The sequence below is a fragment of the Guillardia theta genome, assembly GCF_000315625.1.
Source record: "Guillardia theta CCMP2712 unplaced genomic scaffold GUITHscaffold_101, whole genome shotgun sequence".
In the NCBI taxonomy this organism is placed as follows: Eukaryota; class Cryptophyceae; order Pyrenomonadales; family Geminigeraceae; genus Guillardia; species Guillardia theta.
Window position 1 is genome coordinate 222,390 of NW_005434573.1, and position 23,582 is coordinate 245,971.

Genomic DNA, 23,582 nt, shown 5'->3' on the forward strand with positions numbered 1-23,582 from the left:
GAGCGGTACCGTGTTCCTGTGTCCAGCCTCCCTCCGTCCGCTGGCCCGGGCGCACTCCTCGGGCAGCGCCGGCTCCTTGTCGGCGGCTGCCCTTTCTCCGTCCGCGCCCCGCCCGCTTTGTGGCGGCAGCGGACGTCTCGACTGACAGTGGTCAGTCGGCTGCTTCCGGGGATGGCGTCTAAGGGATTGAAGGTCAGTCGGTGCCTCCGGGTATCGCGTGACCCTTCGGCTGCTTGTGTGCGCGGCTTCGCGCTCAGGCTTGCCAGGGCTGGCGCTGCCGCGTCTGGGTGCCAGCAGTGCTGGTTCTTCTCGGGCTTGTGTTTTGTGCGTGATTGTGCAGCTTCTCGCTGTGCACTGTGTGCCTGGAGGTTTAGCTTTTTCCTGCTTTATTTTGCTAGAGGCACTTTTTACCTTCTGCCAGTAAATCCATCACAGTCGCGTCTAAGGGATTTTCTTCCTCCTGCATGCTCCTGCTGCTTGTTGCTTGATTGCAAGTTGACCCTTAGGCTGCTTGTCTGCGCGGCTTCAGTGCTGGTTCTTCTCGGGCTTGTGTTTTGTGTGTGATTGTGCAGCTTCTCGCTGTGCGCTGTGTGCCTGGAGGTTCAGCTTTTTCCTGCCACGGCTTTGTTTTGCTTGAGGCACTTTTTACCTTCTGCCAGTAAATCAGGGCCGACATCGGGTCCTTGCTCAGCGCTCGATGCCTCTTGAGGATGCGGCGTTTGTTGCCCGGCCGCCCCGCCCGACCCCGTTGATCGGATCGGACCGGGTCGGCGGCCCTCAGCCGGACGGTCCCGGGGCGGCGCGGCTCCCGGACTGGCGGCTCATCAAGTTATGGGGCTGGCAGTGAGCGGCTCGGCCGGCGGCTGAGTCGAGGGAATCGACTCTGAAACTTGATGGAGGATGTGACCTCTTACCGTGGCTTCCGAAGAAGTCTGCGGCCCGGCGGCCCCCCCGGACCCGACCGGCCCGGTCGCCGGACCGGGTGCCCGGCGCGGCGCGGGCCCCCGGCCCCCGGCGCGGCCACGGACTCGGAACTGAACGTGACGGCAGCCTCACCCCAGTGACGGCAGTCACACTCGCCGGGCCGCCGCCGTGTGAGGGACGTGACGTTTGGAGGGACATGTTGGGGGACGTGATCGAGGGACATGATCGGAGTAAGTTCATGCCCAAAGCTCCCTCTCTTTTTTTTCTTTACAAACTATTTTATAGCTAAAATTACCACCCTACCCCTGAGCACCACCAGCACTCAACTGCACACCAACTTCGATCAGCACCCGTGATCGTGGTGTCAAGAACTTGCACTACCCACCAGAAGTAGGAGTTTTCGTTGGTACAAGCACCCCTCCTACTTTTGTAACCCCCTCTCTTGAAGTCAGCTGCGACTTGGAGTTGCCGGGGTTTGAGTCAGCACCCCACCCCCACTCCCAACACCCACCCCCGAGGTTGAAACGTAAAAGAAGGACCGAGTCCTCTCGAGGCAAAACCTGAGGTGTACGTGACATCGGGGGAATGCTTGGGGTTGGGTGGGGGTTGGGGTGGAAGGGGCGTAAATCAGGGGATGGTGGTTCAGGGTAGCATGGAGGGGTGGTGGTACAGGCTGGACAGCAAAGGCTGTCAAATCAAATTTTGAAAGGATTCCTGCAAGGGTGGGGTACTCCAAGTTGTGTTCAAGAAGGGGGTCAGGTAGTGTCAATTTCATGAGGTGGGGTAGGGTACCTCTCTTAATCGACCGTGCCCTCACACTAGTCCCATGTCACATGGGCAACACAGGGTCTGGATCGATGAGGGTCATGACCCCCACCTACTCCTTCCTGGTTGATTTTCCTTCTTGGTTCCGAAAAGTTTGCAAGAAGGGTCATAACCCCCACCCCCTCGTAGAACTGCCACACACATTGCGGCACTGCTAGGTTCTACTTGGAAGTTCGGTCTCCCCAAGACCACCTTACCCTTGCCAAGGGGTCCTCAACATAATCTACGGGTACTTTTGATTATCAAAATCACCCCTCTATTTGGACTTTCGAATAACCCTACCCCTCTCTGTGTTTCTCTCATGTTGTACTCCCCCGACTTTTACCCCGAATTCCAACCCCACCCACCAGAGTCCATACTACCCACCATTGTGGATTCCTTCCCACCCCCCAATCAATTCAATTATTTACCCATACGTAAACAATCACCCCACCAGTACCTTGTATCCCACCACCCCCTATGTCAGGATCATTTGCCGGAGTAGACACCCCTATGCCATAGTACCCCTACCCCTTGATTAACATCAACCCCATCAACCCTGTCTCTTCCCACACTACCCCTACCTTCAAAACCATCACCCCCACCCCCCGTCGTATTTTTCAACTTTCATTATTATTTATTTGTCTCCCGCAAGCTTCGCTCTTGTAATTCCCTTGCTTGCCGCCTCTTCTCATAGACAACGAAGCCCCATCTTCCTCCTCCTCCTCCTCCTCCTCCTCCTCCTCCTCCTCCTCCTCCTACTACTCCTCTCCTTGTTACGCTTTCCCCATCCTAGTTCTGCAAGCTGTTTACCTCTCTCAATTCATCCCTTACATTTCTGTTTCTTTTGTTGCGACTCGTTGCTTTTCACAGCAAGCGTTCGTAGTCCTTCATTGTTTGTTGTGGCGAGCTGCTCTGAATAGCTCTTCACATCTTGACATTTTGTGGATTTACATCTCCATTTGACAACCCAACAAGCATCATAGCGAAATGGGATCGATCGTATCAGTATCTTCAATTCCCACCATACTTCCCGTGTCCGGGCAGGTTCTGATTCCTAGCCAGTGCCCATCAGCGCAGAGGCGACATCGTGTCCATCGCTCGAACTCACTTACTCACGAGAAGCCACTTCGTATCCATCACAAGAAATTTGCGGAGATATGTCGAAATGACCAAGAAAAGACAACGTTTTCGCGATCTTGTTCAGATCATGTGCTTTGTCAGCGCAAGGATCGACTGGAAGTTGAGACTCCCGGCAAGGTTATGGCCAAGCCTTCTAACAGGCTCAAATGCCCAAGGGCTTGACTTCAGCAGTCATGGGATACAGGTTGTAGAGGTTGTACATTATGTCTGTAAAATGTCGCGAAGTAATAAACCCTAACATGACTATAGACTCTCTGAGCTATTCTTGTATGCTTCGTTCTGACGCAGCATATCCAGGAGGCCCTTACTGAACGCAAGAATCGTAGAAAACTTGAACAAGCCGTTGATGGGAGAAGGAATAATACCATGAAGACCCGCTTGCAAGAATCCTACAACACCTAGTCATTCCTTTACGTTAACATGTCATCTTGTCTCCACCAGTCAGGCACATCCCCTGTGCATGCTCTTCGTACATCGCTGAGCTGATCCAACGCAGCTTGATTTCGCACCTGCGAGAGCTGAGTAGTACGAACTTGAGCATCTGAAGAAGCACCTCACACATGAGTAATGGAGCCTCGCGCACCACATCGCCCTTCGCACAGAGGAAGTGGCATGTCCTGTAAAACTCTTCCACGTGCTTGCCCGTCTGCAAAGCGATCTCGTTCACCTTCACCTGCTGTTGAGAAGGGCAGCACCTCAGGATAGTAATACGCCCGCGCACTGCCTTGTCTCTGCTCTGCCAGCAGCCGCGAGGCCTCGCTGGGAGCCCCAGTCATCACCTGCTCACAAGTCATCCCAAGCTCGAGCCTCGCAGTTGCCTTCACGTTGCCAGGAGTGAAGAACAACTTCTGCCACGAGTGCCCTCGGGCCTGAATCTTCGACTGCGAGCCATCGCACGCACCCCCTCCCTTGCCGGATCAAGCAGCCTGAACCCAACCGCAGACACCCTCTAAGCCACTGGCTAGCCTCCGATTCCTGCACCACACACACACCGAGTCTTCTGTTGGATAGTCAGCTGACTATCCTCTTCAAGGGGTCGGAGGTGCCGACCTGTCGTAGGTGTCTGACGAGGTTGCGCATGTTGAGTGGCAGGAGCTGTAAAAAGCAGCGACGGCCTTCCTGTCCTCGTAGCTGTACCAGAAGGATCCTGATTCGTCCATGTTGCTTTGCAGGATCTTGGCACCCTGAAGAATCACGTGAGCTCCACTGCCCTCGTGCTGCCCTTCACCACCGCAGCATCAAAGTTGCACTGGGCCCACGTCTGCATCGCCATGGCAGCGAACGCAACTCGATTCTCAAGCTTGCACATCCTAGAGGAGCTTCAGGCGATGGCTTGTGAAACGGTCTCACCTCGAGGCAGGGTTGAACAAGTCTGAAGGATCCGCGCACAGCGCTGCTGCTCTGATCAACTTCCTCTGCTCCTCCTGCGGTCTGGTAGAACCCCAGCGGATCGCAAATACAAACAGCGAGATGACCATGATGAGGCCGCCCACCAGAGTCATCAGCCTTGCCTGCATGCAGTCTTGTGGGATCAAGAGACCAAGACTCGCGTTACCTTGCGCTTCAGTTCTCCCTTCATGTGCACTGACATGTGGCCGCCTTGGTCCAGCTGAAGGACACACGTCAAGATGGACCGGAAGGGAAGGACGAGGACGTGCCTGGTTGAGCTTTTGCTGTAAACTTGACCGCAAGGACTCTGTCGCCTCCTTCCACCAGTCCAGGGAAGCAACATGTGAGCTGTCTTCGCCTTCCGACGCCACGCCAGGCGATCGCGAGGAAGGAGCCACGTCATGGGTGGTGGAGTGAAGGATGAAGGTGCGGACTTCATCTTGGCTGGCTTGACTCATGCCTGCGCACCTCTCAGCATCATCTATCTTCACTTCACTGGTTCTTCCCTCTTCACTACGATTGGTTCCCCTACCCCCTCCTTTCCTCCTCTCCGTGCCAGGAGCTCATCGTTGCCTACCCCCGTACAGAACATGATCCATCCTCGTATCCATCCTCGTATCCCTGATGGCTGGTTCACTTCCTACCCGCTCTCTGGGAGTAGAAGGACGGGAGTTACAGGTGAAGCGAACGACGCGAGAAATGCGAGAGGAGTGAAAGGGACGACCTGCCGTCTGTTCCTTGCTCCCTTCTCCTCGTACTCTCCAATCCTCTGTGAAGAGAGGGAGGAGGAGGGTGGAGAGGCAGGACACGAAGAGGGAGGAGGGGCATGAGAAGGGAGGGGAGGGAGGGGAGGGAGGGGAGGGAGGGGAGGGAGGGGAGCTGGATCAGGAGCATGGGATCTAGCATTGGATCTGGCATCTGCGTAACTGGATCAGGGGGGGATGGGGGCCATGATTTCTTTTTAAAACTTTTGATAGGCCAACTTGGCCTCAATCATCATGCTGGGGCGATCGAGAAGCGATGGAAGGGACGCGTGGGGACAGAGAGGAGGAGGAGGAGGAAGAGGAGCAGGTGGGGATGCTCTGTTACGATCACTAAGGAGGTAGGAGGCATCTTCACTGCCTGCGCTCTCTCTTGCGTCAGTCACTCAGGCATGCGCTCAGCGTTGAGAACGAGGAAGACCTCTTGTCCCTCCAGGTGGATCGCGAGGAGCTGACGTAGCATTGTCCTCCTCCTTCGTCCCCTCCTAACAGATTCTGATGCAGCATGCTCCTTGATCAGAGCCATCACCGTGTCAAGATGCTCGAAGCTGAGGTCACGGAACATCACGCTATGGCACTTGAGCAGGTCCCTCCCTAGGCTTCTGCTGACTCAGGACCTTGTCTTACCATCCTCTCCTTTCGTCTCCTGCCCTGCCCTGCCTTGCCTTGCACGCTTCCTTCAGTCCCTTCTCTCTACGCCATCTCTTCTGCTTGTCAAGTTTGCTCGTGGTTATGCTGATGCGGCTGATGCGATCAGGCGGAGCGTCTCGTCAAGGAGCTCGACGAAGTTCAGGAAGAGGTGAGGGAGGGAAGACAATGGGGAGCTTCCTTGAGATCGAGAATTTCGACAGCTAAGGAGAGAAAGGGAGGAGAAAGAGACATTCAAGTCTGCTGCATACGAGTCCTACCAGATCAGTATCATTTCTTCTACCTCTACCTCTACCTCTACCTCTACCTTGTCATCTTCTTCCCCTATCTCTTTCTTTTATTTGCATCCAATTGATTCCCTTTACAGGTGAAAAGTTTGCAGAGAAGTTACGAAAGGAGGGTCATAAACGAAAGGAGACGCTTCTTAGGATGCAGAAGGTGAGGGCCTATCCGCAGATTTGCGAAGGTTGACGTTAGCTGTCAGATCTACCTCCAGGCGTACTTCAGGTCCCTTCCCCTCTTGCTTCTCCTCTTGTGTTCCCTCAGTCGCCTTGACGTGGCAGGAGGCGAGATCAAGCATGCTGTCGCGATGTCTTCAGTTGTTGGAAGGAGGAGAGTCACCTCAGCTTTCTGGTCGCTCAGTCATGTAGCAGTGACCCCGTCTCCTCTCCTCTCTCACTGTCTGTTGGCAGACGCGCGGGCTACAGGTCGTAAGAGAGCAAGTGAGGACGAGAATCGCGTGTCGCCTGCTCTCAAACCCTCCAGGTCGCTTGCTCGAGCGCGGAATGTGTGCCTGGAGGGCCTGGGCTGATGAGAAGCTGGCGGACAAGCGATTGATGCAGCAGAAGCGACGGAAGCGGTTGGTGAAGCAAAGATGATGCAGGAGAGGAAGGGAGAAGAGGAAGAGGGCCGGGGAGGGAGAATGGGGGGGGGAAGAGGAGCAAAATGTTAACGAAAGTCAGGCAAAGGCGATATCTGCGGGATACGTGGAGCAAACTTTTGCAGGCTCGGGGGCGGGGGCAGGAGATCCTTGAAAGTTTGATGGAAACGGTCGGGTAGGAGAAGGCGGTTGAGAGGGGGCTGAGGGATGAGAGGCAGGAAGAAGCAGCGGCAGCTGAGCTCGTAGCGCTTGTCATGTCCAGCTGGAAGACCTGCTTGCTGATCGCGTCGACTCGCTCGAATGTTTCCCCAGCAGCCGATGAGTCGACGGCAGGAGGTCAAGGAGCTGGACAAAGTGACGTACGCGCTGACTTGAGCTGAAGCCCAGCAGAAGCTCTCCAGAGACTCTCGCGGCAGCAAGCTTTGTCTTGGGGCTCTGCTGGCGTGGAAAAGAGTCCAACTAGAGGCGAAGAGGCTCGCGGCTCGTGGCTCGCAGGTTTCTCAGCTGTCAGGGAGTGAGAGTGTGACTCGAGCAGGCTCAGGCCAAGCGAGCGCGGGGGATGATGTGGAGGGGTGTGGGGAGTCTGCTGATGAATGCGAGGAGGAGGAGGAGGAGGAGGAGGATAGAAGAGACACGAAGAGCGAGGAGTCGTCTTGTTACTCTCTCCTGCTTCAGAATGTGGAAGGTGACACTCAGCTCTTCGCCTCATCCTGTTTCCCTCCAACTGCTCATCCCCATCCTCTTCCTCGTCTCCCTCTCTCAATCTTTTGCAGGCGGAGGCGCGAAGGTCTCGTCCAAGGGACTCGCTCGTCCGGTTGCTGTTCGCGGCCTCGAGAGCCTTCGAGCTCCTACTGAGCCTTCGAGCATGGAGCAGCTTCAGCGCCCAGACCAAGTCGAGCAGGAGAAGCCGAAGGCGACGAGCCGAGAGCCTAATGCTCGCCAGAGTGAGGAGGAGAGTGATGGGGAGGAGGCGATGACAGTCGTTGTAGACGTTCTTCACATGGGCTTTATACAGCAAGCTGAAGGTTTGGCAGTGCTGTCAAGGAGAAGCGATTTCAGAGGTAGAGGAAGAGAAGAGGGGGAGGTGAGGAGGGCGGAAGATATTTGCTGACAGTTTGATCAGTACATGCTTGACCAGCTCCGGAAACGTCACGTCAGCACTGGCGGAAGAGCTGAGCAGCGAGATGGGGAGGAAAAGGAGGAGGAGGTCGATGAGATCGCGCGGAGGTTGCGAGGCGAATCAGGAGGAGAGGCGTCGGGATCTGAGAGGGGATGTGGTCAGGTCAACCAGGATGACAGCAGGTAAGAGTTTCCCCCGGCTACCCCCCGAGCTGAACTCCATCAAACTCCTCCAGGCACTCGCTGCTCCAGCAACGTCTTCGCTTCTATCGACTGCTGGCACAGGGCACTTGCCCGGCTAGAGCCCAGCTCAGCTCTTGAGCTGGTCCGCTCTCTTGAGGTCAGTGCCTGAGCTCCTCGCCTCCTCTGCCTGCCTCCTCTCCTTGGCTCGCTGGTTGTTCGGGTAGTTACCCCATGAGCCAGCTGTTTGCGCATAGAAGTCCATCGGATAGACCTGCTCGGCGTCAGCTGGGCACCGACACGTTTCTCTCACCTCCTGCCACTCGGCAGTCTTGAGAGCAACTTGAAGTTCGTAGGAGGAGAGGAGAGGCACATGAAACAGATGCCCCCAGTCGATCGACAGCCTCGGACAAGCCACCTGCTCTCCTTTCAGCCCACCCCCCCCCCCCCCCCTTTCCCACACGCACCTGTACCCACGCCCCGACATCTTGAAACATGGCAAGTTTTGCTACGAGCTTGTCAAAGGCAGGGGAGGAGGGGGAGGGGGAGGGGGAGGGGGAGGAGGAGGAAAGTAGAGGTGGGAATCAAGACGTCCTGCGGACCTGGGGTTATCTCGGAGAGGAGGATGACCAGGTAGTGCTTGCCAGCAGCCTCCAGCGATGCCTTGATGTGTGTGAGGATGTTTGGATTCCCCTGCCTCCCTAGCGTTCCTGTGCACCCCTCAGCTCTCTCGTCCTCCCTCCCTCCTTTCTTCATCAGCCTCCGCCTTCCCTTTCTCTCTCCTCTCCTACCAAGAATGATCCCGATACTGCTCGCCATCGCTGCCTCCTCGATCGCCTTCTTTCGGTTGTAGCGCATCTGCTCGTGCGAATATGCCTCCGCCGACATGACTTTGCTGAGAGGCATGCCTGGGTGAGGGCCGGGAGACGGAAGGAAGGGGAAGGAGGGGCAGGAGGGGAGGGAGGAGGAGGAGACATGGAGAGAGGGAGGGAGGGAAGGAGGGTCGGACCTGTAGGGGTCGTAGCGGAAGGCAGGGATGGAAGGGTTCGCGATCATCATCGCCTCGAGGTGAAATCTTCCGTCGCCCACGTAGATCATCGCGTCCACCTCCTCCGCCTTCACTTGAGGAGCCGTACAGCCCAGCACCTCCCCCTTGGAGAGAGGACGCGCCTGCGGGACCTCGATGCTCTGATAATGCTCCTGAAGCTGCGGCCGGATCTGCGATGGCGCAGGAAGTGAAACCCGAGCTCTAGCTCAGGACGAGAAGCAGCGCGAGGTACCTTGTGGAGGCTCCCGACGAACTGAATGGTGGAGACGAGGAGAAGGCGCTGCGAGGATTCGAAGTTGTGGAGGATGGAGCGGAGGAGGTGATCGGAATCGATCTGGCAGCGAGGAGGGTCAGAGGGAGTTGGTAGCGCAAGAGAGTCAGTGGACCTCGATCTCGACGAACACGTAGAGGACAGGCATCACGCAGGTGTCGATGGGGACGAGGCAGCTGTGCCCGTAATGCACCAGCAGCTCAGCTCCCAGCGCTCTTGCCGTCAGGTCGTCGATGCAGCATGCGCTGCCGGTCCTGTCAGTGCCCGGGAGGCAGGGGAGGGGCTTACCCATAGGTCACGTCGCCAAGGATAATGACGTCGACGGCACAGAAGCGCTGGAAGATGTCGGCAAGAGGGCACGCGAACATCTGCAGTCCCTCCGGGAGCTGCAGCGCGACAGTACCAACCTGCCCGAGTTGAGGGAGAAAGCTGAGCATGAACGAGTCGTACCTTCGCCTGCCGTATCCTCCACACTGTCTTGTGGATCTCAAAGTTGTAGTTGGAGGGAAGTAGCTCTCCTATCGCCCTCCCCAGTTCTTCGTCCTTCAAAATCTCTTCCGGCACGGAATGCACAATCCTTCCCGCCTGCCCTCTTGCGCGTGGCACGACAGCCTTGCCTTCCTTTCTCTCAAGAGCAGCTCGAACCGGATCACTCTGGTCTTCACTGTCCCCCTGCCTCTCCTCCTCCTTCCTCCTCCTCCCCACAAACCTGCGCGGACCTTTCTCCATGCTCGCCCCCCGTGCTAGTTTGCCAGCCCCTCTTCCCCGCTCATCCCCCTCATCCCCCTCATCCCCCTCATCCCACTCATCCCCCTCATCCTCATCATCCCCCTCATCCTCATCATCTCCCTCATACCCCCGTCTCTACGTCTACGTTTCACTCTACGACAACTCAGGGGGTGGGGTACTTGACTACGGGTACTTTTGACCAAGACTATCTCTTCCTCAATGGGGTTTGAAATCGAGAGGGGGTACTGGCGAGCGTGGGTGTTTGTTCTATATTAGTAGGACAGTACAATCAATTGGTAGCATATGATTATATCTCAGTACTTTTGATTGTACGTCAGAAGCAATTTTAGGATATAAGTTTTACTTATAAATATTTATTGAACACTCTTTTTCAATACAAATTATATTAACAATACAATATAAATGAACCTTCAGTATCATCATTCACACCTACCGTACCAGGGGTTCTTTTACATATTAAAAGTTATATATAGGACCACCTCCAAATAGACGAGGTACCCCAGTACCCTGCCTTATTTCATGGAGACATAGAAGTACCGGTGTAAATGAGCGATTATCACCCACCATGTGTAGCTCAAGGGAACCCAGTGACGCTACATACCCCTCCTTTCATATTCCACCCTACCCCTCCGTCATCACAACCCTTGCCGCCGCCATGTCGGCCATGTTGCCTTCTGCCGGCTTCTTCGACGACTGGCTCATCCTCTTCGAGCAGGTCCTGCAGAGACTTCGCTGAACCTTATCTCTCACCTGCTCCTTCCCTCACTCAAGCATCTCCTGCCAACGCACAACCTCCATCTCCTCTCTGCACCCTGTTAGCTTCCCTTCGTTCTCAACCATTCCTCCAGTTCCTCTCTTTCCTCTTGTCGTCATGCTCACCACCCCTTATCCTTCTCATACTGATGCTCGATATCCTCCTCCCACTCTTCTTTGTTTTCCTGTCACTGCTGGTCTCCCATTGTGTCACCCGTTCTTGCTCGGTTCGTCTCGTTTCTCCTTGGGAGCTCGTACATCATGTATGCTTTCGCGGTGTGCTTTGATATTTCTGTTCTGTTCAAAGCTTTCCTCGTGCTAGTTGTCTGTATCATGCATATCATTATAGCCACACTCAGCATAGGTTGCGTGTTGTTTTCCTCGTACTCCACAAAGTTTCCTGTTGTTTACCCTTGTTGCTTCTCTCGTGTCCTCCCCTCTCCCCCCCAACACACACCTCACCCCCGCGACAGCAGCATGCACGCACTTGTCTCTGTCGAATGCGATCCACTGTGATTATGAAGCCGCTGAGAAGCGTGCTGGAAGTGATGGCGATGGCGATGGCGATGTTTGGGAGGATGTGGTGGATGATGGAAGAGGGGATGCTACACTCTCTTGTTGGTTGGAGGGGTTGACTTTCCTTTAGGTCTCTCCTTACGGTCTAGCTGACATTGGAATCGGAATTTCTATCGGCGTGTCTGTCCTGGGAGCTGCTTGGTAATGTTCGACCTCTTTCGCATCCCTCGCAGCATTTCTCCCACTTCCTCATTCCGCCTCCTTTTCATGCTCCTCATCTCGGTGCTGCAGGGGAATCTTCACCACCGGGTCTTCGCTTGTGGGTGCAGCGATTAAGGCTCCTCGCATTCGCTCCAAGAACTTGATCTCTGTTATCTTCTGTGAGGCCGTTGCCATCTACGGGGTCATCATCGCTATCATCTTGTCGGTGGGTCTGCTGCTCTCTCCTCATCTTTCCGCCTGCCCCTATCTTCCCATCCTCTACGCTGCCTCTCCTCATCTTTCGCTTCCTCGCGTCTCGTCTTGTCGCTCATCCTCTCCGCCTTCAATTTCCCTGTTCCACTCGTCACTCCTCACGTGTGTGACAGACTAAGATGGCTACACCTGAAGCTTTCCCTCAAAACGCCGCCGAGGTCCCGCACTCTTTCAGCTCGCCGAACCTTCTGACTTACTGCAGTGCAACACGCTCGAAGCTCTGCGCACCTCATGGCCCCGGCTGCCTGGTGACGGGTCGAAGGTGAGAGCATGTAAGTGATGGGTCGCGGAGGCGCTGAGGAGCAGCAGTGTCAAGGATCGCTCTACATGAAGAACCTGCTGTTCGCGGCCTATGCCATCTTCAACGCGGGGATCTGTGTTGGGTTTTCAAACCTTTTCTGCGGGTAAGGAATGAGGACGGAGAGAAGGTTTCGCAAGGTGGATCAGGGAGGATATGTGGAAACATGGGCTGAGGAGCTGAGGAGTGGAGTAGAGTTGGGCAGACAGGTCCCAATTGTTGACTTGTTGTTCAGGATATGCGTTGGCATCACAGGCTCGGGCTGTGCGCTGGCGGACGCTCAGAATGCCTCCTTGTTCGTGAAGATTCTCATCATTGAGGTGAAGTGGAGCGAGTGGAGTGAGACAGTTTGACCGCAGTCGCAGATCTTCGGCAGCGCGTTGGGTCTCTTCGGCGTCATCGTGGGGATCATCATGTCGTCGGCGGCTGCAATCAAATAACGAGACCTCTTCCTCCCCTCGTGCATGTAAAATTGACCAGCAGACACTCGCGGGTTTTGTCACATTTTATTCTTCTCCCCTCTAGGCCTTCATAGGAGGCAGGCTCGTCCTGACCTGCACCATCTTGTTGAGAACGGAGCAGAGAAGGGGGGAGAGGGGAGAGGTAGATGGAAAGGGGACGAGCGAAAGGAACAGTTGAAGGTGTAGGCTTCACCTTGTGGGCGTAGGAGGTGACGGAGTCGAAGTCTCGCTTGATCTGCTGCTCCAGGGCCGCCATCTTCTTCCTTGCTGCCGCTTTTGCTGCAGCGTTCTTCGCGCCACTGAGAGTCTTGCGAAGCTCCTACGCCTCATTCAGTTCACTCCCTTTCCTGTTCGGCTCTACCTTTACTGCACTCTTGTCCCCAATCTTGCCAGGATCCTCCGAGGGTGCCACAGGCTCCTGTCTCACCGTTCAGCTCTGGCAGACTGGCAATAAGAGAGTAACCTTGCTCGAGGACGCATGTTTGCTTGAGTGCGACTTGTGCGAGTTCAGCTTCGCCGCGAGTCGGTCAGCAGCATGGATCTTCGCCTTCACCGCTGCTTGCTGGGCGCTCTTGTCCTGCCGCTACATCACCACTTGAACTTGTCTCCTCAACTCTCACCTCATGCTTGTCGCTTGCCTCCTGTTTTACTGAAGCAGTCTTGATAGCCTGCGAGGAGAACCATGAGCAAGCTTGAGGGGAGTGGGGGGGGTTGGGGGGGGGTTAGGAGGTGGGCGGCACCTTGACGTAGCTCGCCTTCTTTGCCTCTTCCTTCTCTTCAGACTTCTCTGCTTCCTTGAACAGCTTCGCCTGCAAGCACATCAGCAAGGAGATGGAGGAAGGAGCAACGGGCGTCCACCTGGTTCTGCGACAAGCCGATCTTGTGGCCCTTGGAAATTTTGTTGCCCGCCAGCTGAGCCACACGATCAGGCTACTGAATTCAGCTCCCGACATGTCGAATACCTTGGCCCACTTGGAGTAGAACCCACCGCCCGCGTCTTTCTCAGCCTGTAGGCTCAAGTCACAAGGGAGGCAGGAGGACGCGAGAGGCTTCGACCTGCTCTGTGATCTTCTTTGAAATGTGATCGATCCCCTTGCTGTACATCTTGCGAAGCTCCTGCAACCCTGTGAGCCCGGGGGTTTCAGGGCTCTCGAGTTGAAACTCACCGACTTCATCTGCACTTGTTGGTCACTGTCCCACGAGTGAACGTGAGCGTCTGGCCCGTCCCAGTCGTAGTTCGAGGTGTGCTGGGCAGATGCGTCAGAGATCCTCAACTGTTTCGGTCATTGCGTGCCATACTCTGCCCCAATCGGAGTCCGCAAGCGCAGAGGTGCTCCAGCTGTTGGAGGATCCGCTGGAAGTCTGCGGCGCGAGTCAACGACTGGTGAGCCCACCGACTCTCTTGCCTTGAGCTCGGAGGAAGGGAGGATCTGCTTCAGGTCCGAATCGATCTCACCCTGGAGGCTGCACACTAGTCACATCCCGTCCTCTCTTTCTTCCACTTACTCCACATCCCTACCTGTTCCCTCCGTTGTGCCCGAAGGTGTCATAGGCCTCGTACGAGGAGGACCCATCCCCGTTGCTGTCTCCGAGCCCGTTGTCGTTGTGCGCAGCATTCCACAGCATGGTGGTGGTCACGTAGGGCCGGTCCCACATCTGGAGGAGGTAGGTCTGCTCGGGTGACAGGGAGGACTGCGAGCGGCTCGACAGGCTTCCAGCTCCCACCAAAGCCACAGCTGCCACCAGAGCGATGGCAGCGTAACCCAGGGACCTCATGGACCCACTCGCACGCACAGGCGACTGCTGCTCACACGAGACCATCGAAGAGGATGTGCCTGCCGCGACAGAGTCATTCACCCAACATCGCGAAGAGCTGTGTCTGCGCTTTCTCCTCTCCTCACATCACTTGCCCCAGTATGTTTCACGTTCATCAACGATCGCAGCCTGCTCACCCTGGTCTGAATCCTTCTGCACTAGTCTTGCTCTGCCAATTCAATCATAACTACCGGGCTGGTTTTCGTCTTCACCGGAGCCCACTTGTGTTTCAGTCTACGACAGCTGGTAAAACTGTTCTCCAGATCGCTATTCGCTATTCAGGTTCACTTCTTTGCTATATCCGCATCTTCCCTCTTTCCTGCATTTCATCTCTTTCTCTCCTAACGTCTTCCAAGCTCTCCTCGCTCTCGCTGCCATGCCCTCCGCTCTCCCTGCGCGCTCCCCTCCCGTCCACCGAGCATTTTCGCCTCTTCGTGTCTCTTCGACTTTTCAGCGTAAAACAACACTTGGTACAAAAATTTAAAAGATACCTAAAGATATGTATAGATTATATCAAAGTATTAAGCAAAATCTGAATTGATTTCTACTGACAATAATGTTTTAATTGAACAAATTCTCACTGCTTGGCACAAATTTTGTACCACTTTCTCTGCAAAAATATCACTTATACGGAGTTGTTGACTCAATCAAAAGACTCTTTTTTCAAATCCAGTTTTAAAAACAGAAAAGTCAAAAAGTCGCTAATTCTGGAGGATTTCGTTCCGTTGAGCTATTTATAGCATCATTTGACTTGATAAGTCTTTACTACAGGACTTCAAAATTTTTTTTTCTTTTACCACACCACTCCCCAGCCACCCACCCTACCCTCTTTGGACCCCATCAGTCCCGCTTGTGGACCCCCTGTTTACCCAAGTGTCCAGCCCCCATGAACTATTTCTCCACCCCTCCCTGTCAGCATTACTAAACCGAAGAGAAATGGGAGGGGAAAGTGGAAGGAGGGAGACGAGGAAAGAGGGCGAGCGAGGATGCTGAAGGTGGACACAAGAGAAGCCGACAAGATCATAGATATGAGGAATGCAAGAACCAAGCAGACGAGGAGGAGAGAGCTGAGCGTTGCATGGCATATTAGTGCAGTGCAGAGGGCGGGAAAAGGTCAAGCACGAGCTAATGCAGAAAGATCTCCAGGAGGAGGGGCTCTAGTATTATGAAGTGAATGCGTGACGAGAGAAGAAGGGAGGAGAGTTCTATGGTAGAGAGATCGGTGCGGGTGCATGGTTGACGCTCATGCCTGCAGCAGGAGTCCATGCCTTCAGTCTCTCCTGCGAGAGATCACAGTATCGCGCTTCTCTTCCTCACCTACGGGGAGGTAGCCCATGCTCGTCGCCTCGCTTTGTCTTGATCAGGTGGCAGGTCAATAACCCAGAGGCCTGGGCGCAGTGGCTGAGGAAGGAAGAGGCCGACAAGTTCTCCGTGTATGTTCATGCTAAGGTCGATTCAGTTGGGAGGGACTGGGAGGCTGATAATGGTGAGCAGGAAGCGAACAAGGTGCAGCATGATCTATTTCGTCGCAATCTTGTCAAGGCGGTTGACACGGCATGGGGACGCGTGTCGCTTGTGAGGGCGCATCTGGTGATGCTCAGGGAGGCGCTCAAGGAGTCGAAGAACGAGTATGGAAGACAAGGAGGAGAGGAGCTTCTGCTGCTGACCCGCTGCCTCACAGATGGTTCGTTCTCCTGAGCAACAGCTGCCTGCCCATGGTCAGCTTTGAAACGCTCTTTGATTATCTCAATGCCCACAAGGGAAAGAGCTTCTTTGACTTACACAAGGGTAAGCGACCTCTGCTCATCCTCTGCTCCTCCTCTGCTCCTCCTCTGCTCCTCCTCTGCTCCTCCTCTGCTCCTTCTCTGCTCCTCCTCTGCTCCTTCTCTGCTCCTCCTCTTGCTGCCCTTTGACCTTCTGACTGATGCATCCGAGCAGTCGAGTCACAGAGATTCCAGCGAGAAAATTTCCGGAGGGTTTTGGAGGAGAAGAAGGCGAACATGAGCGAGGGGAAGGAGAAGGAGCTGGCGCTGCTGGAGGAGCTCGCGAGCAAGGAGCACGGCGAGACGATTCAGGCGCACTCGCAATGGTGTATCCTCTGCCGGGAAGACGCCAAGGCTCTCGCAGAGGCCCAAGACGCGGAACTCTGGCTCAGCGCGTAAGTTAGAGATGAGGAGATGAGGGGGCTCAAGTGCGGGAGGGAGGGTGTGAGGAGCAGTCAGGTGACGGGAGGGTTTGCAGGTTTGACCTGCTGCTTGATGAGGAGTACGTCGACAAGAGCCTCATGCTTGCACCGGATGAGCTGCTTCCTCTGACGTACCTGCGGTACCACGCGAGGTGAGGCAGCAGAGGAAGCAGGCGCCTGAATCTCACGCGTGAGCAGGAGGAGAGGAGAGAGAATGAGGAAGGTTGTGAACATCAAGGTCACGTACTCGTGGTGCTGTCTGGATGGAGGAAACTGCTCCTGCGATGCCTCCCGTGCCAAACATCCGCAGTCTTTCTCGTAACTGTCCTTCTCTTCTCCTCCTCTTCCTCACCAGATGCAGGCGGCTGATGCCGGAGCTCGTGCGTCAGTGCTGCGACCACAACTCGCTGTTTGCACGCAAGTTTGAGCCCAAGATGGAAGTGGATCCTCTCGTCCAGCTCTGGCAAGCGACGACCGGAGAGGAGAAAGTGACAGCAGCCAAGTACAGGTCAGTCGAGGACTTCACTTGCTCGCTTCCCTTTCGCTGCTCTCATTCTTCACTTTCCTCACACTTTTCCTACAGCGACTGGATGGCTGATCCGAGTCGCCTGTCTGAGCGGCAGCAACTCGAGCTTGTCATGTGAGACGAGATCTTCCTCCTCTTCTTGCTCGCAGTCGCGTCACGTTCCTCCTCCTTCATCCTCCATCATCGCTTTTCTATTTCTCTCTCTCTCCCTGTACGCAAGAGTTCTGATTCAGCGCAGGTACATGTCGATGAGGGCGGAGAAACCAGGGCGAAGGGTGAGCTCTCCTTTCCTTGCTCCTCCTCTTCTCTTCCCCTCCCCTCCTCTGTTGCTCCTGCGCATGTTTCCCCGTCTCTGACTTGTCGCTACAGCCTTCTCTTCCTCCGCCTTCGGCTCATGGAGCTCATGGAGGCTCGTGCGCTCCTCGCGCCTCGGTGGATGCAGGAGCTGCGAATCGCCGCGAAGCGACCGCGGGGAAGGAGAAGGTCAACAAGGACAAGGAGGAAGCGCAAGCGCGACGAACAGAGACGAGCAAGCTGGAGAGGAATGCAGAAACGTTCAAGCAAGTACTTTACAGCTCCTCTGATGACGAGCTGCCGCTCTCTGTGCCCTTACCCGTCCTGTCTATATCGATGTGAGCACATATGTACCTTCTGTTCCTTCCCCTCTCCCTCTCCCTCTCCCCCTCTCCCTCTCCCTCTCCCCCTCTCCCTCTCCCTCCCCCTCTCCCTTCCCCTCTTCTTCCTTCCCTTTGCTCGTCCTCTATCTAACTTCCCTTCCAGGAAGCCCAACGTCGCGTGCACTAAGAGCAAGCCGTCGCTCGCGTATGACTCAGACGAAGACGACCTTCCGCTCACCTTTGAGCTTCCCAGGTACCTCGACCTTACCCTGCCTCTCCTCCTCTCCCCGTTCAGCTCTTTCCTTTGCTTCTACTTTCCCTCCGACTCTGTTTCTTAGCCCCCCCCCTCATTCCTGTGTTGTGTTCTATTCCCACCTATGGTTACCCAGCGCTTGCCTATCCTCCTCCTCCTCTTCCTCGTTCTCATCATCATCTGCAACTTTTCCTCTCGCTCTTCCTCCTGCTCCTGTTGCCTTCCCCCCCTCCCTTAACTTCCCTTCCAGGAAGCCCAACGTCGCGTGCCCTAAGAGCAAGCCGTCGCTCGCGTATGACTCAGACGAAGACGACCTTCCGCTCACTTTTGAGCTTCCCAGGTACCTCGACCTTACCCTGCCTCTCCTCCTCTCCTCTTTCCGCTTTCCTCTCTCTCTCTCTCTTTCTTCTTCTCCTCTCTCCACATTCTTTTGTCGTCTTCTCGTCTCACTCTATGCAGGAAGCGCACTACTCCCGCAGAGCCGGGCATTCAAGCCTGTGGTCGCTTGGGGCTGGAGGACTCGAGCAAGCGGCCGAGATGTGCTCTAGCGTAACGGACAAGAGGAAGGCGGTGGAGGGAAGGGAGGGGATGTAGATAGATGTATATGATTATGTAAAAGTCAAAGATAATGAAGGCAGCGAAGATTCTTGATCCCATATGATCCGCTACTCCGTCTCATCGGCTAGTGGCTGCAGCGGCGATGGTGTAGCCGAGGTAGAGGAGGAGGAGGATCAAGAAAGAAGGGGGGGGGCGGATGGGGAGGGGGGGGCGAGAGAGAGAGAGAGAGAGAGAGAGAGAGAGAGAGAGAGAGAGAGAGAGAGAGATAGAGAGAGAGTTGGGGGGGGTGGAGGGCGGGGGCAGGAGAGAGATATCAGGAGGCTTCAAAATCATCCTTACTTCATTCTACGACATCCATTCTCAACGTCCTGCCCAGCAAGCTCTTCCTCCTCTTCACTCGCCTCCATGTACTCTTGCAACCAATCGCTCTCCAAACTCCACATCTGCTCTCCGTTCGGCTCCCAAGGCTTGTGCGTGTCCTCGCCATGCTGGCCAATGGCAAAGTTACCTTCTAGCAGCAAGGCTGGTGTGCTGCTGTCTCCTCTCTCTTCCTTCACCTCCTCCAGCACGAGCATGTCGAAGGTCGCTTGCACTGCCTCAGCATCGTGAGCGTCGCCCACCCCCGTCGAGCTGCTTCCTGGCGTTTCGCTGCCCGAGCCCTGTTGCGCCTTCCTCAGGTAAGGCCAGCGGTCGAGGCCGAGCTTCCTGCAGGCCAACTTGAAGCTGGTCAGCGACACTCCCTGCGCCTACTCGTCAGACCTGGCAACCTCCCGCATGCTCGTGTCGTACCAGCGTGTTGGCAGCTTCGTCTTGGCGCAGATGAAAGAGCTGCTCGAGGGTTTCGACGCTGATATTGACTGCCTTGTCTCGCCGAATGAGGCCGCTTCTAGTTCTTGTGTGAATTGTCACAAAGTTGGGAGAGCTACCATCGGAAGGCAGGGCGTTTGGAGGGGAGGTAGACATGAAGAGGGCGAACGGATGGAGCTGAAGGAGGAGGCCTAGTTCCAGTTGATGGTGGAGGAGAGGAGGAGAGCGAGGAGAGCGAGGAGAGCGAGGAGAGTTGATGACTGGTATGGAAGGCCGGGGGTGGGAGGCGTCAGGCGTAAGGTGGAGGAACGGGTTGCTCAGGAGCAAGGCTTTCCAGTCAAATTTCGAAAACACCTCTTTTCGATACATATCTGAGACTGGTCACGTAACATTAACTAATAAGTTTACTTACTATTCTCAGTCTCTAGGTCGGGCCGGTGGCCGGGCGGCTCATCGGGCCGAAGCTGACGGGCCGGGCGGTTGTGAGGGTTCGAAGTGGTTGGAACTCAATAGTAAAGTGACCTCTTCCCTGGAGGGTAGGGGTACTTGTGTTGTTGGGGTTACCTTTCCTCCAGACCCTGTCGATACCCGTACGAAATGAGTATATGATGTGGGTAGTGTTACAATGGATATATCTTCCAAATGGGTAGGGTAGTGAGATGTTTACTCAAACTGGTGGGTGGGTAAAGATATCAATCGGGCAGAGATGCGCAAAGCTGACCAGGGAGCAAGCGCGTGGGGTCAAGCGTGAGAGAGATACTTGAGATGAGAGGATCATGGAGATGGATGAGTCTTAGCGTTTCTGATTCTTACTTGTGTGGCTGCTTCGCCTTGTTTGCTATTGCTTTTATGCGTTTGCTTGTTTGTTCAGTTCATATCCAGCTCCTTGCTAACCCCGCCCATGTCTTGTTTCATTGACTGCCTGCCTGCCTGCTCCGACTCTTTCACCCCAATTTTATTGGTGTTCCATGGGCTGACGCTTCCTTGACTTGATTTTGATTGGGACTGATTGTCGAATGCTTGTGACCTGAATGTCTGAAGATTTCCACAGCCAGTGCATGGCAAACACCCTCACGCACGGGAAGCTCGCGTATGCCAATGCGGGTCAACTCACGGCACAACGTCTGTCGATCGACAGCAATGTGTCGATTGACAGCCAAGTACGCCAGAGTTTTGCAGTTCCTGGGATGAACATGGCTGCGATCAATGCGCATGTACAGTGTGTTGCAGGGACAAGTTGTGTCGTTAACTATCAAATTCCCATGCAGGCAATCATAAACTTTTATACTGTGGAAGAGAGCCTGTTTGCAGATGTTGAGGACATCTTGCATGACATCGATGAGATCCTGACAAAGTCCACCGACAAGGTTTTCCTTTCTAAAATAGAATATTTCATGTTGACATGTTGCCTTTGACCTGTTCAGATCGTTGGAGAAAAGGTTATTCTGCACTCGATAGCAAACGACTTGTATTCTTGGACTCTCTTCAACTAAGCTCGTCGCTCATTTCATTTGCAGGCACAATGTAAATGGAGAGGAAGGCAGAATCAAACAAGTCATGGATAACAACATGGCGGTTGTAGTGTTGGATAGGTACGATTGCACGTTTGGCCTCACATCTCCATTGTTTTGATGGCCCATGGCAGGTCGAACAAGGAGGTAACATTACCACTTAGCAAGCTCAAGAGGAATCTGCCTCTCATCGTCAGGGTTCGCGCAAGCTGTTATGTTCCCCGCTTAAGTTTGCGGTCCAGCTAGAGTCGCCGGCATATCAGGAGAGGAATGGCGAGAGGAGCAAGAGAGAAACGACGTCGACGATTAAGTCCTTGCAGAAGCACCTGAGCTTTAAGATCGAATGCAAGAAGACGGAATCTTATCAAAGGGTCGCTGACAAGCTCACGTCGCTGCTGGCGGTCAAAGAAGAGCTTGCTCGTCTGCCTGCCTGAGTCGCTGCAGGATTGGGCATCATCGAAGATTGGCGTCCAGCCTCAAGTGGTTGTCAGTGGACTTCTGTGAGCATAATCAGGCACTGACCTTGCACTCACTTTGTCTGGCAGGATCGATGGAGAGGATCTTCCAATGTTCAACACGTTCAAGGGACTTGGGCCGCAAGCTGAGATCCAGGTTTTCGTTGCGATCCATTTCTTTCAATTGAGAGCGTGGTTTCAAGATCCTTGGTTACTTCGACCTTCGACCAGGGACGTCAACGGTACCTGGTCAGCAGCAAGTTGCGAGTTGAGTAGTTGACAGTTACTTGAATTCGCAGAGTCTGGTTGCTGCACCGTGCAGTGAGAGCCCAAGTCAGCAACATGACGTCAGCTTGATTATTCTTTTTCGATGTCCCTCTGCATTCTTGAACACTATAATTTTTCGGAGGTAATATATTTTGAATCAAGTTAAACGACTCCCCTACTTGAAGTTCGCTCTACTCGAAGGGCTGCACTTGCGCGATGGATGGCGGCATGCACAGATAGCCATTGCCATAGTTGCAGGGCGCGATGCCGGTGTTGGATGACTGAGAAAACAATAAGGTGAGTGATTGAAGAGCGCGGGGCAAACAAGAGCACTGACCGTTCTCATGCCGGCATACGAATAATCATAGGCGGCCTTGTTGCTGTGGCAAAACCGTGAAAAGGGAAGTTTGAAGAGCAAGAGTAAGGACCTTCCCCAGGGAGCAAAGAGATCGTCCTCTCCAGGAACAGTCCACAGAGCCTGTCCTCGCACGAAGGTAGAGGGAGCGACTTGAAAGAGCATTCTGCAAAAGACAGTAAGCACGACGAGACGTGAATTCAACGAAGAAAACTGAGAAAATATTTTGATACATAATAACCAGAATCACTGTTCTCAAGTTATCAACTCGAAAAATAATCTCATGAACTACAATCAGAACGCGGCCTTTGAACATTTCAGATGAAGTTGAGCAACCAGGGCCTCAAAAACTTGCCATGGTTGATCATCAGCCTAAGAATAAAGGGACTCGGGACAGTTATCTTTTACGACAAGTCAGCTAGACTTGCCCTGGCACTAAGCTAGCTAACGCGCGGCCGTCAGACCCCAAGATTGTCGCAGCAGCAACTTGACTCAGTGAGTTGACATTGATCGGACAGCACTACAACACTGATCGCAGGTTCAGCACAAGGCCCTGACACCATCATCGACATCCTCCCTCTCCCACGTTGCCATGGCGACAAGGCGAACTAATGCGAAGAGGCGCCGCCGGGCGATCATTTGACTACCTAGTAGCACATTCCAGTGGAATTATTACTCAACAGAAAAGTTTGCAATATTGAACTTTAAAGTTTTTTCCTTTTAAACTTTGAAAGTTTCAATTCAAAGTTTTTGTGATTCTTTACTCAATTTTCTTTGCCTTTGGCGCCAAAAAATCGCCATTCCCTTCCCGCTCCATGCTGCCCCTCCCACCTCAGCGTGCTCCTCCTCCTCCTCTCTCTCTCTCGACATGCTTCATTCGATCATCGCTTGCGCAAACCATGATTCTGCTCCCTCTTGTCCTCTTGACTCCTCTTCTTTCAGCTCTTCCGTCACTTCCTCCCTGCTCTCCGCCTCGTTGAAGTTTCCCGCTTCCTAATTTTTCCGGTGTCCCTCTTCCTTCCATTCCTGCCCTCAGCTTCGACCCTATTGGTCTCGCTCTTGTCCTTTCTTCTCTATTTGAACTTGACTCATTTCCACTTGCTCACTCTCTTTGTCTTCTCGACCTTGAAATGAATCTCGTTACCTTCCTCCCTTCACCTGTTGCTCTCTTGCTGCAAGCTGCGCCTTTGCATTATTTCCTCTCAGATTCACCAACTGCATCCTGGACAACAATTCTTCTAATTGCCTTCACGCTGCCCAATCTTCTCAAATCACCATGCTCTATTACGGTTGCATAAATCGTGCCGCTCCCTTCACATCGCATGTTCTCTTTTGCAATTATGCGCTCAGTCGCTCAGGTGGATCTCACTGGACTGGCATGTTTGTCAGGATTGTTAGGCATGTTTGTTCTTTTTATTGCAATAATCACTTGTACGCGATGGTTCCACTCTAGTGACGCATCTTTCTCTTCTGTGCAGTTCGATAACCCTACCTTTTCTGTGAATTTTTTAACATTGATTGTCTTAATTACTCTCTTCTTGTGTCCTCTTTTTACTGGTGTTCACCTCCGATCATCCACCACCTCACAATCCGCATCATGCTTTCTGACATTTCAAATCAAGCAATGAAGTATTTTTTGTGCAAGCATCTTAAAATTTGTTCCCTAGGTTTGATCAGGATGGAATCTCGTCCACGTCGAGAGAAAAAAGCAAGGGTAAACCATGCTGCTCTTGAATTGTTGCAGAGCGCAAAAAGTGGAAACCTCAAACGAAGTGAACAGTTCAAGGTCAGTGCAAGCCACTAAGAGTATGTGC

The 23,582-nt window shown here is 54.0% G+C and overlaps 8 protein-coding genes across 8 annotated transcripts; 4 read left to right on the forward strand and 4 right to left on the reverse strand.

Moving 5' to 3' along the window:
- The first annotated feature begins 2,488 nt into the window (after positions 1-2,488).
- GUITHDRAFT_155090 (hypothetical protein) lies at positions 2,489-3,121 on the forward strand. The gene has a single exon (XM_005823928.1). It carries the CDS (start codon positions 2,719-2,721, stop codon positions 3,031-3,033), a length of 315 nt encoding a protein of 104 aa, XP_005823985.1. The 5' UTR covers positions 2,489-2,718; the 3' UTR covers positions 3,034-3,121.
- Positions 3,122-7,540: 4,419 nt separating this feature from the next.
- GUITHDRAFT_160128 (hypothetical protein) lies at positions 7,541-9,896 on the reverse strand (the record flags this gene model as incomplete). Its single annotated transcript, XM_005823929.1, has 11 exons — positions 7,541-8,122; positions 8,162-8,266; positions 8,316-8,356; positions 8,451-8,558; positions 8,640-8,743; positions 8,858-9,066; positions 9,129-9,230; positions 9,283-9,412; positions 9,456-9,574; positions 9,618-9,744; positions 9,877-9,896. 11 exons carry the CDS (start codon positions 9,894-9,896, stop codon positions 7,979-7,981), a joined length of 1,209 nt encoding a protein of 402 aa, XP_005823986.1. The 3' UTR covers positions 7,541-7,978.
- A 669-nt stretch (positions 9,897-10,565) lies between these two features.
- GUITHDRAFT_89830 (hypothetical protein) lies at positions 10,566-12,461 on the forward strand. Its single transcript, XM_005823930.1, has 8 exons — positions 10,566-10,632; positions 11,317-11,387; positions 11,478-11,613; positions 11,774-11,818; positions 11,863-11,922; positions 11,970-12,064; positions 12,194-12,278; positions 12,324-12,461. Exons 1-8 carry the CDS (start codon positions 10,573-10,575, stop codon positions 12,396-12,398), a joined length of 627 nt encoding a protein of 208 aa, XP_005823987.1. The 5' UTR covers positions 10,566-10,572; the 3' UTR covers positions 12,399-12,461.
- GUITHDRAFT_155093 (hypothetical protein) lies at positions 12,451-14,256 on the reverse strand. Its single transcript, XM_005823931.1, has 13 exons — positions 13,939-14,256; positions 13,826-13,883; positions 13,719-13,781; positions 13,586-13,666; positions 13,476-13,535; positions 13,382-13,426; positions 13,278-13,331; positions 13,160-13,228; positions 13,040-13,087; positions 12,883-12,996; positions 12,781-12,837; positions 12,613-12,738; positions 12,451-12,512 (listed from the first exon to the last, which is right to left on the reverse strand). Exons 1-13 carry the CDS (start codon positions 14,193-14,195, stop codon positions 12,480-12,482), a joined length of 1,065 nt encoding a protein of 354 aa, XP_005823988.1. The 5' UTR covers positions 14,196-14,256; the 3' UTR covers positions 12,451-12,479.
- Positions 14,257-15,490: 1,234 nt separating this feature from the next.
- On the forward strand, positions 15,491-18,465 carry GUITHDRAFT_165600 (hypothetical protein). The gene is made up of 14 exons (XM_005823932.1): positions 15,491-15,561; positions 15,606-15,683; positions 15,729-15,862; positions 15,916-16,022; positions 16,173-16,392; positions 16,476-16,571; positions 16,618-16,737; positions 16,781-16,927; positions 17,003-17,059; positions 17,184-17,220; positions 17,315-17,577; positions 17,726-17,815; positions 18,066-18,155; positions 18,275-18,465. Exons 1-14 carry the CDS (start codon positions 15,499-15,501, stop codon positions 18,366-18,368), a joined length of 1,596 nt encoding a protein of 531 aa, XP_005823989.1. The 5' UTR covers positions 15,491-15,498; the 3' UTR covers positions 18,369-18,465.
- A 243-nt stretch (positions 18,466-18,708) lies between these two features.
- Positions 18,709-19,336, reverse strand: GUITHDRAFT_116875 (hypothetical protein; the record flags this gene model as incomplete). The annotated part of the gene is made up of 3 exons (XM_005823933.1): positions 18,709-19,113; positions 19,163-19,234; positions 19,283-19,336. The coding sequence occupies 3 exons, from the start codon at positions 19,334-19,336 to the stop codon at positions 18,709-18,711; spliced, it is 531 nt and encodes a 176-aa protein (XP_005823990.1).
- Positions 19,337-20,238: 902 nt separating this feature from the next.
- Positions 20,239-21,418, forward strand: GUITHDRAFT_145361 (hypothetical protein; the record flags this gene model as incomplete). Its single annotated transcript, XM_005823934.1, has 8 exons — positions 20,239-20,394; positions 20,449-20,547; positions 20,605-20,648; positions 20,698-20,772; positions 20,826-20,889; positions 21,136-21,191; positions 21,237-21,303; positions 21,350-21,418. 8 exons carry the CDS (start codon positions 20,239-20,241, stop codon positions 21,416-21,418), a joined length of 630 nt encoding a protein of 209 aa, XP_005823991.1.
- A 186-nt stretch (positions 21,419-21,604) lies between these two features.
- Positions 21,605-21,933, reverse strand: GUITHDRAFT_116877 (hypothetical protein; the record flags this gene model as incomplete). Its single annotated transcript, XM_005823935.1, has 3 exons — positions 21,605-21,694; positions 21,751-21,793; positions 21,842-21,933. 3 exons carry the CDS (start codon positions 21,931-21,933, stop codon positions 21,605-21,607), a joined length of 225 nt encoding a protein of 74 aa, XP_005823992.1.
- Between the last annotated feature and the right edge of the window lie 1,649 nt (positions 21,934-23,582).